General features: G+C 44.7%; 1 protein-coding gene across 3 annotated transcripts in view; it reads left to right on the plus strand.

The window, feature by feature from the left end:
* RUSC2 (RUN and SH3 domain containing 2) overlaps positions 1 to 15,559 on the plus strand; it is a 75,390-nt gene that overhangs the window by 37,843 nt on the left and 21,988 nt on the right. For 2 of the 3 annotated variants that reach the window (XM_072132803.1, XM_072132804.1), the window contains exons 3-5: positions 6,661 to 7,446; positions 9,367 to 9,564; positions 10,918 to 11,052. In XM_072132803.1, the coding sequence (XP_071988904.1) occupies positions 6,661 to 7,446; positions 9,367 to 9,564; positions 10,918 to 11,052 (1,119 nt within the window). The remainder of the gene's footprint in view (positions 1 to 6,660; positions 7,447 to 9,366; positions 9,565 to 10,917; positions 11,053 to 15,559) is intronic. The other variant, XM_072132805.1, reaches the window with a different exon arrangement.

Consider the following 15,559-nt stretch of genomic DNA (forward strand, 5'->3'; position numbering starts at 1 on the left):
ACAGCTGCCGGGGACATTATAGAGCAGACACACCCCGGGAGACATGGAATATTACATACCTGACCCCTGCTGACCTCTGCCCTGACACATTGTAACACGTGCACATGTCATATACTCACGGAATTAGTCATGTAATATGCACAGAGATGGATACATACACATCAAACGCTCAAGGAAATACCATATATATACAGACAAACGTATCCAAGTCACGAGGATACACAGACATAGTAATAATCCTAATAATTTATATAGCGCCATCATATTCCGTAGCGCGTTACATATCATACACCTATACAGACAAGACATATCCACGTCGTATGAGGAGATACAGACGGACAGCCATATAGCTCCTACGCCATGCGCCATAAGCTCCTGCGCCAGTTTTTTTACGTTGGCCATGGCACTTATTAGAGGAACCTGCCCCCCCAGATCTTAATACCGTATTTTCCGGGCCATTAGGCGCACCGGACTATAAGGCGCATCAGTACTAAACGCCTTATATATGGAATAATTCCATATATAAGGCGCATCGGACTATAAGGCGCAGGGTCGGGAGCATGGCGGAGGTCCGGGGGCATGGCAGAGCGGAGACCGTCCGGAGTGGAGACCGACCGGAGCGGAGACCGGAGAGGTGAGCGGGGAAGGGGGTCCCTTCAGGTGGAGGATGGCAGCGGACCCTACTTACATAGGTCCCCGCTACCAGAGACAGCAGATCTCCAGCGGGAACTGCAGACCATGCGGCAGAAGTTGGTTCGCGCTATGGCGCCTGTTGTCCGTGCCACGTGGTCTGCAGTTCCCGCTGGAGATCTGCTGTCTCCGGTCTCCGGTAGCGGGGACCTATGTAAGTAGGGTCCGCTGCCCTCCTCCATACATAGGGCGCACCGGACTATAAGGCGCACTTTGGATTTCTAAGGAAATCCTAGGTTTTTATGTGCGCCTTATATTCCGGAAAATACGGTACCTTAATAACTGGAGACGGGAGGTTTCCTTAAAGATTGGTAATAATCGCACTCTCGGATATGATCCTATAGAAAATGATGAATACTTGAGGCCATTTTAATGGTGAGATGCTGAAATTTGACAATTTAAAACTAACGTGTGCCCGCATTACCATAGCACGGCGGGCACACATCGGCGCCAGGGAAAGCAGGAGGGGCTAAGCGCCGCTCACCCCCACCCCTCTCCACAGGGAAAAAAAACATGGAACACGGCGCCGTATTCCGGGAAAAGAAAGGACATGTCCTATCTTTTCACGGGGTACAGAACGGGACGGTGCCGCTCCCGTACGGCGCTGTTCACCCATTGCCTTCTATGGGGGACACACATACACATAAATAAACACGTACATACACATAAATACACATGTACATACACATAAATACATACATACACACATACATATACATAAATATACACAAACATACACATAAATACACACATATATACATAAATACACATAAATACACACACACATATATATACATACACATATATATACATACATACATATACATAAATATACACAAACATATACGTAAATACACACATATATACATAAACACACACATACACATAAATATATATATATATATATATATACATAAATACACATGCCTCTTTGCCTCCTCCTATATTTGTTGCCTCCATCACTCCTGTCTGATCAATGATGTTTGTTTTTGATGCCAATAACATGGCACTCTTCTGTCAAGTGGGCGGTCCTGGGCGGGGCCAGACGGTCTGGAACCACCCACCAGACAGTAGAGGGCCTATTAAGCATTTGGGGGGAAAACTAATGGCACTGATTGCTCTTGGACTGTGGGGACTACAGACAAAATTCCAACTGTGCCGGAATCAGTGGAGCCGAAGCCACGAGAGGAGGCCGAGCCGTGGACTGGTGCTTAGATCCAGTATATGTAGATTTCTCTGTAGATTTGTCTCTGCTTTATTACATTATTTTGTGTCTGATTGCACTTGGATGATAACTCCAGCATCCGTCGTGTCCTGTAGGACTGTAGAGTAGTAGTTACCGTCTATCGGGCTGTGAGGTTTGTTTAATAACATTGTCTGGTTACTGAGAAACAGAAGTGTCCAGGGAGACCCGGCGCCGGCCCAGGCCGAGGATCCCCAATGTCATCACCCCGGGGGACCAGCTGTATATGGGAGTCATTAAATAGGAGGACAGGAGATGCTCATGACATAGGATGAAGAAGACACTTCATACACCACGTCGTATACTAGTTATTGTATATTGGGTGGGGGGAGGGAGAATTTAAAGAGTAACTGTAGAGGGTTTTTTTCACAATTTAATAGCTCTGAAAAACAACTTTGCCTTTTATCTTTTTTACCTATACGCAGCAGTTTCTTTGCTATCCCCCTCAGATTACCTCAATGGTGCAGGAGCTGCTTGAACTGCCTACTCTTTATCATTTGGTTTCATGGGGGAAAGGGGCTGCTGCTTCCTGCTGACAGGGGAAGAGGTCATGTGACAAAGCTCTCACTGTGTATGTAGCAGGGCTGGATGTGTTCTGAACAAAAGATCTACCTGTTCCCTATGAGTTCTTCCATCCCAGTCTGTGATTCTACAGAACTTTCTCTGTCTGTCTATGCTCTTCATGCTGCTCCCTCCCCCCACCTTGTCATCAGCAGCATCAGCTATGTGCAGATAAGTTATTAACTCTTAGTGCTCACACAGTACAAGCTATAGACTACATGTAAATGGGTTACTTATGATTCCTACCACTTATTCCATGTCCCCTACTCCTTCATGTGATGGTAGCTGCCAGGCTGTCACCCTATACACCCTCTATGTGCTCTATGCAGTGTTCAGTGGATTTACTTTTGGGAAACTAAATGGATTTAATGCTAAATTACTTTGAGAAAGAACACTAGGCTTCATGGGATCTGTGGGCAAGCTAACTGGCCTCAGCTTGAGGGCATAGACAGACAGATATGAGTCTCCGCCCACTTCACCTCTAGTGAGAAAGATTTTTGACAAACACTTTCAGAACAGAAAATGCAATAACTTTGGAAAGTTAAAGGTGAGCAGCACAAAGTAGGCATCAAAGGGGGAATCACCTGTAATAATTAGGTGAAATCATTATATCTTTACAGTTACGCTTTTTGACATTATAAAACGCTACTTACAACTACCTGCCACTTCCTGGGTGTAACCTAACTCCACAGGAAGTGTTAGCGGAGACTGCTGAGCCAATCAGGGGCTAAGATGGATAAATTCTCCATCCACTGATTGGCTGATTGGCCTCATTTAGGGTTTCCTGGTGCCAGGAGAGTTTCTGGTTGTGCAGTACAGCGGAGACCTGGAACGACTCTACTGAAGCAGGGGAAGGGCAGGGAGTGGGAATCTTATTATGTTTATCCAAGATCGATCTGTATCTCAGCAGCTGGGAAAGCTCACACCCGGGTCCTGCCAAATCCGGATGTATCGAACCTTCTAGCTTTGTGATTCTGAAGTCTTAAAGGGGTTGTAGCAGGTTTCATTGTCAGTATAGGGGATAACAATCTTATAGGTGTCCAACTGTTAGATCATGAGAATTAGGGTCTTTTTCTTAAAGGGGTTGGTCGCCCTTTTAAATAAGTTGCCCACGTGCCTTTACGGCCTTGTGGATAATCCCTGAATGTTCATCAAGTAATTCAGCAGTTCGGCTACTTACTTTTGTGCTGTGTGCAGACTCTCCATGCTTATTTCTTTACATGTCTGAGCTCTGCTGAATAGGAGGGGCTGCAGCAGGAGAGTTATGCCTCTTCCTGCTCCCCCCCCCCTCTTTCTTTCTCTGTCAGTGAGGATAGACAGTGATAAGAGAGAGGCTATAAGTGATAAGAGGAGGGGCTGGAGTAATCAGAAGGAGGAAGCTGTGTATATATACAGAGGGCAGCATGGGGAGAACAGGTACATATTTATAAGGAAACATGTCTAATGGAAGAGATTTTTTGAAAAGTGGCCAACCTCTTTAATTATTAATGAAGCAGTAGGTTAAGTATGTGTCCTGCCGCTCTATTCAATACTATGGGAGCAGAAAAAATTGCTGAACACAGCGCTCTGGTATCTCCATTCAGTGTTTATGAGAGTGCAGGAGATGTACTCGGCAATTCCCGGCGCTGCTATAGTATTGAATGGAGTAGCAGGTCCAACATTAGTGAAACAGGACTTTCATTGATGGGGGTCAGTTCTTGTGAGCAGTTGGACCGTTGTATATAATCCCCTATTTCCCAATGATATAAGGGGTGAGAGCTGATGATATAGGGGGCACTGATTACATGGGAGAAGGGGCTGACTGTGGTCTTCTCTTTTGTTCTTTTGTGGGGAAGAGTAATTTTACTCTTTCATTGCTTCAATATATCTTTTTCGCTTACTGTTGCATTGTGGGAGAGGCCTAATGAAATCAGTGCAGCCTGGAGAGGCAGTGTGTGGTATGGAAGATCAAAACCATAGATAATTCTAAATCTTATTGCATCCTTGTAGATATTTAGTAATAACCCAATTCATCAGTAAAGGGGCAATCATTGCACCATCCGGGGTGGGTCCGGGGGGTTTCTGTTTTCCTCCTTGATCTCAGATCTGGTGCACTGATGTATGTAACGCACAGAACGTTGCGATGTGGTTCACATTGATGAATCCCTGCAGACCCCGCTGGTTACTACAGATAAAAGTCTTGTGAAGTTCTCTGGGAATCGTTGCGGCTTCTGCTCCGAGCTTTGTCCTGGGAATGCAGATTTTTTTGGCTTTTTAATTTGGTTTTTGGGTGAGCTGAAGAATCTGGATCGGCGCCAGCTTCACACAGCGGCAGAACCTGCTCTGCTTACTGAAATCGCCCTCATTATAAGCAACGTATAAAGACGTTGGATTAAATAACCTCATTATTATTCCTTGTGTTTACCCCATGGGAACATAATGAATATGTAGATGATACAAATAGAAGCCCCGGAGATGCTACACGTAGAAGCCCCTGGAAATACTAAGTAACGGCTGTTACACTTATATACTCACTATAGTCAGTACAATGACCCCCCAGATTATAAGAAATGGCAGGGGGGGGCGGTTTTTCAACAATGAGGCTCATTTACTAAGGGTCCGAACCGCCGCACTTTCATCGGGGTTCCCGAATCTTTCTGTTTTGTGCCGAATTGCCCCAGGTTTTTGGTGCACGCGATCGGAATGTGGCGCATCGACGTCAGCTTGCATGCGACAGAAATCGGGGGGGGGCGTGGCCATCGGACAACCTGACGGATTCGGACAAACTGCGGAATTTAAAAAAAGGAAATGTGTCGCAATATCAAGCACTCACATGCACCAGGAAGAAGAAGGTGAACACCAGCGGACCTCGGCACAGAAGTGACAGATGCAGGAACTCAGGCACACAATCTTAGTGAATCGTGGCAGACCTCGTCGGACAACGCACCGCGTGATTGCGACGGGACGGGTAAGTAAATGTGCCCCATTGTATCACTGAGCTCAGACTTAGATACAAAATCTTTGCAGATGGTATCACACTGGATAGACATAGATACAAAATAGAAACATTTGTTACCTATCTTCAGGAAGGGAGATTAATGTCTGATTGATGGGGCATCCTCCGGCAGATGGTTGTTTCCACCAGGAAGCATGTGCCACCACTACGACTACTATTTAGATTGCTCTCAAGACTCACTGAGCTCCTGTTGCATGGGTTGTATTATGGGTAAATCCATCGCTTCTTTCAATACCACCTACTGGTGACATCTCTTCCTGAGATGACTCAACCCATCTGGTCGCCAACGTGTTGTGTAACCATATGTCAGTGATGGCGATCCTTTTTGAGACCGAGGGCCTAGACTACAACCAAAACCCAGGCATTTATCACAAAGTGCTTATATAAGCAGCAATTTATGTATTTATTTGTTGAACTGTTCTCCTAACCTACCTGCCTCCTAAGGACACTGATACAAATGAAAGCAGGAGGGCAAATCCAGACTATCACTTTAGCTTCTCTCCAAGGTCCCGCTGTACAGGAAGAGTGGTGAGGCCAGCAGGAGCACCTTCATAGATATTCCGGTCCTCTCCACACCTTCACGCTCTTCCTTCAGTCCCAAGCTGTCAAGAGATTCTAGGTGCCAGGGATCTAAAGTTATGGCTCCTATTTTCCAGGATGTATCTCATGCATGCTTGGCCATTGAGGTGCCACCCTGTGAGGATATATGAGATACTTCCCTGGCGATTAAAGGGTTAAAATGGCATGGAGATTAGTAAATCTTGACTTATGTGATTCTTTGAGTCCTGGTGAACTCTGAGCTGAGCTTGAGTGCCAACAGAGAGCAGTCTGAGTGCCATTTCTGGCACCATTGCCATAGGTTCACCACCACTGCCATATGTGATCCATCAGACCAGAACATCTTCTTACTGTACTTCATGACTGGTCATAGGCTCGTTGGGTAGTGGAAAGCAATTAGTATACACACCCTGACCCGTCTGCAACTATATAACTCCGGTCAGTATGTCCTATGTTTTCCACAGCAGCTCCGTTGTGGGATCTTCTTTACCAAAGCACATTAGTCTTGGGCGCCCATGACCTTGGTGTATAGTAAAAATTCCAGGTTATAGGTAATGTTCTTATATTATCACTTGATCTCATGGATCGTATCATGTCTCTTGTCGTCACACAGGTATGGGAGCAGAAGCCAAACCAGTTTTCCGCTACAGCAAAGACCAACGTCCAACCACTTTACCAATACAACCATTTGTATTCCAGCATCATTTTAGCAAACCGAAAACTCGCCCCCTACACAGTCACTTCACCTCTAGCCTATCCCAGTTGTATGGACTGTCCAGTAATAGATCAGCTAGTCAACAAAATGTATCAGAATCCCAATCATCGGCACCAGGCACTCTGGTCGGGCAGATGGAGGCCAATGGTGGCCACAGTAGAACCATCAATTTACCTGGAAAACTTTCTTTGGATGGACTGGCAACCATTAGAGATGATCAAAATGGAAAGCAAGCACCCGAAACAACGCGGCCATCCCCATTGGGCAGTTATTCTCCAATCAGGAGTAATGCCACTTTCTTTCAAAGTATGGACTCTGGTTCCTCCAGTTCTCCATCTCCAGAAAAAGCCAAGGAGAACCAACCACCTAGAAGTCGCTCCTGTCCGACATCAGCCAATCTTCTGCCTCTAAGAGCCACACAAGTCAGAGGGACAACTCTACCGGGAGCTGCCAAACCCACTCGGAAATTTGATGTGTCTCCCAAGATGGAGGTCCCAAGGCCACTAGTCAAGAAAGAGCCGCTCAAGGAACCAGGCACGCATGTGTCCAAGCATGGACTTCCCCCTATTACCTCTCTACCCCTGCTGAACACGGTTCTCCATGAGGTCACCCAGCCTAGCCAAACTGAAGAGGACAAAACAAAGAGAGTCCCAGAAAATATCATGCTATCAAGACCTGTTAATGGTAATTACATTTTTACATATTAATTATTTTTGCTTAATTTTATAATTCTTTAAAGAAGTTTGAGAGAAGTTTTAACATGTTGTGGCTTTACATTGAAAAAAAATTAGATTGTAGTTTCTCTAAGTGCTCTTTGAGCATGTCCTCACACTGCTGTGTTCTTAGCTCTCTGCAAAGCTCTGCTCCAGTAAGCTTTGGGTTTGATACTATAGCAGTCACTCAAGCTGTAGAGGGGAGGGGCTAGAGAGCAGTGCACTATATAGAGCTTAGAGCACAGCAGTGTGAGGACAAGCTTCAGTGCACTTTTATTCTAAGCAGTATGGGCCCTCTGAGACCATTGGAGGAGGGAAGGTGCAAAAATGGTAGGATTTTGGACCCGAAATCTAGGGTACAATGGTAAGTGGATAGAAATATTAGTGCATGGAGATCAGTGGTAGGGGATAGATGCCAACATTTTTAGACTATTTGTCAGGACTTAGGTTCAGGAGAATAACGGGTCACACTGGTCCGCCCTTTGACAGCTCTCCTCCCTCCAGAACCTGAGTGATTTTATCTGCAACAATTTGACATATATCAGACGCCTTGTACCAGACGCCTTGCATAGATTTTGCCTAAATACATTATTAACCTCATTAATAAATCAAATAATTTAGTTAATGTCTAATTGTTAGAGCACAAGAAAGCTTGTATTAAATTGAAGATTTAATATAAAAAAGGGCAGTGCTTACAAACATAAAGGGTTATCATACAAAAAAGGTAACAAATTAAACCAATAAATGCATACAAAGCAAAAATAACAGTTTGATCAAATAAAAAGGCATAAGAAACTGAATTTACTACATTACCTAACATTGATAAGTCCGGTGCCGGGGGAAGCAGAAATACATGATCAATCTCTATCCAATAGGGATCCCCAACGAATGACAATTGACTTCCTGCAAAGTTCTATCTAAGTTCCATTTCAAAATGACACAAAGTAGCCTTGGAATATGTTAATTTCCTTTGATGACTTGTTTGCCTGTGTTCCTCAGAATCTTTATATGCTGTTATCTTGCCATGTGGGTGTCCTATAAACTTGATCTTCCTTCCTTTTCCCTTATAATGTCCCGCACATATACATACTAATCATGGGATGTCCCTGTTAATGGGATGTCAGACCGATGCCTTTGAGACAGTTACAGCCGGGGGTGGATGGAGTTTTTAGGAAATATGAATTATGCCTCAAGTTCCATTGATGTGTAGAGCAGGAGGGGTTTTTCTAGCTGTGACCTTAGGTCATTACCTCTTGCTGACCTCGTTAACGGATGTAGAGAGGATCTCATCCACATTCTGGGATCTCATTCTATGATAGGATCTCTGGTTCTGGGAGAGATTGGTTTTATTGCCCCAGCATCCTGCCCTGGAGTAGAGGCATTTCAGAGGGGAGGGTTTCCTACCTCTCCTAATTTTGAGATATTCCTATGTTTTCCACCAAACTATTATTCATGGTCCCTCTCTCCGGAATGCATGTTGCCTTCAAAAATAGACTTTATCTGCATGACATGAAAGACGAGAGGTCTTGTTGAAGTCTTCTCCACAAGAGCATCCAATCCCTCATCTCCCAGGATGTCCTTTCCTTCCCAAACAATGTCGGTCCCTAGGTTGGTCTTGTCTTCCAATACAATAGTGATTGTGTAGAAGTTGTCCCACCACTCACACAGTTGAGGGTTAAGGAGACCTCAACCAGCATCTTGGACATCACATTGGGTCACGTGCATGGTCTAGATGTCCACCAAGATCAAGTCTTCTCCTATATTGTGGCCACTAACATGACTTGAGATTTGGTTGCGTCACCTTTCACTTGTCTTCTTTCTCTTCACTAACCGCAGTCACTTCTTCCTTCTCTCTCCTCCTTTCCTCTGATCGCCTGTTACCACTGTGTAGCCAATCACCTGTCCCCTCAAGCACTGAAATGGAGGGAGTATAGGCGCCGGAACCCATTGGGCCTGGACCGAGCTCATGTGCTACCAGGATTGTCCGGAAGTCTGGACAGAAGGCAGGAAACGAAGATAGTGAGGAGGAACCATTTCTTCGACTTCCCAGGCAGTATCGGCGGCGGCCATTTACACTCCCGCTTCCACGGTGCGAAGTGAATGATTGGTTGTGTATACAGGGAGGAGACTGTGTGGATGGAGAGGAATTAGAATATGAATGAAGGAATGATATAGGAATGTATCCAGACTATATAGAAAATGTATCCAGGAATTCATTCATTTAAGTATAGTTTGGGAACCGATGCAATGCAGAGTGTGGTTTAAGAAGAATGAATGAATGAATGAACTGTAGCTACAAATAGAAGGAAATATATATTATATTGCAAGAAGTATTTGGAATGAATCATAAACATAGAGTGATGTAGATAAGCAGACGGAAGGGAATCTATAGGGGAATGAACGCTATAAAGATAGAAGAGATTATGGAATGAGTGCATGAAGCTGGGAATGAATTCATACAACACAAAACATGTTACAATAATTAGTAGATATTTCTTAGAAATAAAGGAATCGTTATTATTAATATTATTATTATTATATATGACAAGAAGGATTTTCGAAGATTTAGAGACAAACATAAACATTAAACAGGAGGGAATACAAAAAATTAGGAAAGATTTAGGAATGAAAAATGATCTACCCCGAAACGGAGGAGATTCTAGAAATGAATGGGTGACCGAGGAGTTTATGAATGATAGAGAATTGGTGTAAATTTAAATGAATAATCTGCAGTAAGAAGGATGTAGAGATGGGTAAATGAATGAACACCCTGGGACATATGAGAATACTCATACTCATGAACAACAGCAACAAAGAATCTATAGAGGGATGTAGGATTTGATACATGACATAAAGAGATGAAACCAGGAAAGGAGGATATATATATATATGCAACTCAGACAATTAGGTTATATACCTGACGAATGGTCGTGGTGATGAATGAAGGAATAAATGAACAAATAAAAATAATAAAATGGGAATAATCAATGAATTACAGAATTTTTGCAAAAGGAACAGAGAAGGAATGATAGGAAAGAAAGAAGTGTTGTATATTTACTTCTATATTGCATAATGTCTAGGAATGAATGAATGAATGAATGATAAAGTCAGCGACTGGTTTGGCAAAAATGATCGTACAAAAATTCTAGTGAAATAAAGTAATTTTGTATCATATGCAGACGATCTAGGAATGAATGAATGAATGGATCTATGAATGAAAGGGACGTTTATTATCCGTCATCTTGAGCAGTTTGTGTTGTAGATTTAGCAGATTTCTGTTCCATTCATGTCACATCATTTTCCGCGCTTTCGCTTGTGGATTGTTTTGTTATTTTGAATGAATTTCTCGCCTTTCATTCCACTTTCATATCGTTCTCTGTGCTGACATCTTATCTGATTTTTATCATTTTCCATCATAACTTATCTTTTTTTTTTTCCATAGGAAAACCTTCGTCTCTGATCTCCAGTGACTTTTTCCCAGACTATTTCTCCATGACGGAGCGCCCCCCGGCCGAGTTCTGCCTCTCCCCAGACTGCAGCGTGGAGGCCGTGTCTATTGATCTCTTGCAAAAAAGGGGTAAGTGGGTAAAAGGGGTGTGAATAAAGTATTGTACCCCCCCCCCCTGTCACCCTCCAGGTCCCAAAGCAGCAGCTTTGTGGGGTTCTATAGCAGCTACAAGTAAAGCAAGTTTTCCAATGGTTCCATAGCAGCTTCATTTGCAGTTTTTCTTGAGTCCCATAGTAGCTTCATAGCAGTATAGATTTTGGGGTCCTATAGCAACTCCATTTATTGTTCGTTTTTGTGGCCCCTGGCAGGTTTTTTTCTGGTCCCAAGTTTTCTGTATGCTCTATAAGAATACATAAGCTTCATGTGTTGGGTCACATAGCAGCTGCATGTGGTGTATTTGTTGGGTCACATAGCAGCCGCATGTGGTGTATTTGTTGGGTCCCATAGCAGCTGCATGTGGAGTATTTGTTGGGTCCTATAGCAGCTGCATGTGGTGTATTTGTTGGGTCACATAGCAGCTGCATGTAGTGTATTTGTTGGGTCCTATAGCAGCTGCATGTGGTGTATTTGTTGGGTCACATAGCAGCTGCATGTGGTGTATTTGTTGGGTCACATAGCAGCTGCATGTGGTGTATTTGTTGGGTCACATAGCAGCTGCATGTGGTGTATTTGTTGGGTCACATAGCAGCTGCATGTGGTGTATTTGTTGGGTCACATGGCAGTTGCATGTAGTGTATTTGTTGGGTCCTATAGCAGCTGCATGTGGTGTATTTGTTGGGTCCTATAGCAGCTGCATGTGGTGTATTTGTTGGGTCACATAGCAGCTGCATGTGGTGTATTTGTTGGGTCACATAGCAGCTGCATGTGGTGTATTTGTTGGGTCACATAGCAGCTGCATGTGGTGTATTTGTTGGGTCACATAGCAGCTGCATGTGGTGTATTTGTTGGGTCACATGGCAGTTGCATGTAGTGTATTTGTTGGGTCCTATAGCAGCTGCATGTGGTGTATTTGTTGGGTCACATAGCAGCTGCATGTGGTGTATTTGTTGGGTCACATAGCAGCTGCATGTGGTGTATTTGTTGGGTCACATAGCAGCTGCATGTGGTGTATTTGTTGGGTCACATGGCAGTTGCATGTAGTGTATTTGTTGGGTCCTATAGCAGCTGCATGTGGTGTATTTGTTGGGTCACATAGCAGCTGCATGTGGTGTATTTGTTGGGTCACATAGCAGCTGCATGTGGTGTATTTGTTGGGTCACATAGCAGCTGCATGTGGAGTATTTGTTGGGTCACATAGCAGCTGCATGTGGTGTATTTGTTGGGTCACATAGCAGCTGCATGTGGTGTATGTGTTGGGTCACATAGCAGCCGCATGTGGTGTATTTGTTGGGTCCCATAGCAGCTGCATGTGGTGTATTTGTTGGCTCACATAGCAGCTGCATGTGGTGTATGTGTTGGGTCACACAGCAGCTGCATGTGGTGTATGTGTTGGGTCACATAGCAGCTGCATGTGCTGTATTGTTGGGTCACATAGCAGCTGCATGTGGTGTATGTGTTGGGTCACACAGCAGCTGCATGTAGTGTATTTGTTGGGTCACATAGCAGCTGCATGTGGTGTATTTGTTGGGTCACATAGCAGCTTCATGTGGTGTATGTGTTGGGTCACATAGCAGCTGCATGTGGTGTATTTGTTGGGTCACATAGCAGCTGCATGTGGTGTATTTGTTGGGTCACATAGCAGCTGCATGTGGTGTATTTGTTGGGTCACATAGCAGCTTCATGTGCTGTATTTGTTGGGTCACAAAGCAGCTGCATGTGGTGTATTTGTTGGGTCACATAGCAGCTGCATGTGGTGTATTTGTTGGGTCACATAGCAGAGGCATGTGGTGTATTTGTTGGGTCACATAGCAGCTGCATGTGGTGTATTTGTTGGGTCACATAGCAGCTTCATGTGGTGTATGTGTTGGGTCACATAACAGCTGCATGTGGTGTATTGTTGGGTCACATAGCTGCTGCATGTGGTGTATTTGTTGGGTCACATAGCAGCTGCATGTGGTGTATTTGTTGGGTCACATAGCAGCTGCATGTGGTGTATTTGTTGGGTCACATAGCAGCTGCATGTGGTGTATTTGTTGGGTCACATAGCAGAGGCATGTGGTGTATTTGTTGGGTCACATAGCAGCTGCATGTGGTGTATTTGTTGGGTCACATAGCAGCTGCATGTGGTGTATTTGTTGGGTCACATAGCAGCTGCATGTGGTGTATTTGTTGGGTCACATAGCAGCTGCATGTAGTGTATTTGTTGGGTCACATAGCAGCTGCATGTGCTGTATTGTTGGGTCACATAGCAGCTGCATGTGGTGTTTTTGTTGGGTCACATAGCAGCTGCATGTGGTGTATTTGTTGGGTCACATAGCAGAGGCATGTGGTGTATTTGTTGGGTCACATAGCAGCTGCATGTAGTGTATTTGTTGGGTCACATAGCAGCTGCATGTGGTGTATTTGTTGGGTCACATAGCAGCTGCATGTGGTGTATGTGTTGGGTCACATAGCAGCTGCATGTGGTGTATTTGTTGGGTCACATAGCAGCTGCATGTGGTGTATTTGTTGGGTCACATAGCAGCTGCATGTGGTGTATGTGTTGGGTCACATAGCAGCTCCATGTGGTGTATTTGTTGGGTCACATAGCAGCTGCATGTGGTGTATTTGTTGGGTCACATAGCAGCTGCATGTAGTGTATTTGTTGGGTCACATAGCAGCTTCATGTGGTGTATTTGTTGGGTCACATAGCAGCTGCATGTGGTGTATTTGTTGGGTCACATAGCAGCTGCATGTGGTGTATTTGTTGGGTCACATAGCAGCTGCCTGTGGTGTATTTGTTGGGTCACATAGCAGCTGCATGTGGTGTATTTGTTGGGTCACATAGCTGCTGCATGTGGTGTATTTGTTGGGTCACATAGCAGCTACATGTGGTGTATTTGTTGGGTCACACAGCAGCTGCATGTGGTGTATTTGTTGGGTCACATAGCAGCTACATGTGGTGTATTTGTTGGGTCACATAGCAGCTGCATGTGGTGTATTTGTTGGGTCACATAGCAGCTGCATGTGGTGTATTTGTTGGGTCACATAGCAGCTGCATGTGGTGTTTTTGTTGGGTCACATAGCACCTGGATGTGGTGTATGTGTTGGGTCACATAGCAGAGGCATGTGGTGTATTGTTGGGTCACATAGCAGCTGTATGTAGTGTATTTGTTGGGTCACATAGCAGCTGCATGTGGTGTATGTGTTGGGTCACATAGCAGCTGCATGTAGTGTATTTGTTGGGTCACATAGCAGCTGCATGTGGTGTATTTGTTGGGTCACATAGCAGCTGCATGTGGTGTATTTGTTGGGTCACATAGCAGAGGCATGTGGTGTATTTGTTGGGTCACATAGCAGCTGCATGTGGTGTATTTGTTGGGTCACATAGCAGAGGCATGTGGTGTATTTGTTGGGTCACATAGCAGCTGCATGTAGTGAATGTGTTGGGTCACATAGCAGCTGCATGTGGTGTATGTGTTGGGTCACATAGCAGCGGCATGTGGTGTATTTGTTGGGTCACATAGCAGCTGCATGTGGTGTATTTGTTGGGTCACATAGCAGCTGCATGTGGTGTATTTGTTGGGTCACATAGCAGCTGCATGTGGTGTATTTGTTGGGTCACATAGCAGCTGCATGTGGTGTATGTGTTGGGTCACATAGCAGCTTCATGTGGTGTATTTGTTGGGTCACATAGCAGCTGCATGTAGTGTATTTGTTGGGTCACATAGCAGCTGCATGTGGTGTATTTGTTGGGTCACATAGCAGCTGCATGTGGTGTATTTGTTGGGTCACATAGCAGCTGCATGTGGTGTATTTGTTGGGTCCTATAGCAGCTGCATGTGGTGTATTTGTTGGGTCACATAGCAGCTCCATGTGGTGTATTTGTTGGGTCACATAGCAGCTGCATGTGGTGTATTTGTTGGGTCACATAGCAGCTGCATGTGGTGTATTTGTTGGGTCACATAGCAGCTGCATGTGGTGTATTTGTTGGGTCACATAGCAGCTGCATGTGGTGTATGTGTTGGGTCACATAGCAGCTGCATGTGGTGTATGTGTTGGGTCACATAGCAGCTGCATGTGGTGTATGTGTTGGGTCACATAGCAGCTCCATGTGGTGTATTTGTTGGGTCACATAGCAGCTGCATGTGGTGTATTTGTTGGGTCACATAGCAGCTGCATGTGGTGTATGTGTTGGGTCACATAGCAGCTGCATGTGGTGTATTTGTTGGGTCACATAGCAGCTGCATGTGGTGTATTTGTTGGGTCACATAGCAGCTGCATGTGGTGTATTTGTTGGGTCCTATAGCAGCTGCATGTGGTGTATGTGTTGGGTCACATAGCAGCTGCATGTGGTGTATGTGTTGGGTTACACAGCAGCTGCATGTGGTGTATTTGTTGGGTCACATAGCAGCTGCATGTGGTGTATGTGTTGGGTCACATAGCAGCTGCATGTGGTGTATTTGTTGGGTCACATAGCAGCTGCATGTGGTGTATG

The sequence above is a fragment of the Engystomops pustulosus genome, chromosome 1 (assembly GCF_040894005.1).
Source record: "Engystomops pustulosus chromosome 1, aEngPut4.maternal, whole genome shotgun sequence".
Taxonomy (NCBI): Eukaryota; Metazoa; Chordata; class Amphibia; order Anura; family Leptodactylidae; genus Engystomops; species Engystomops pustulosus.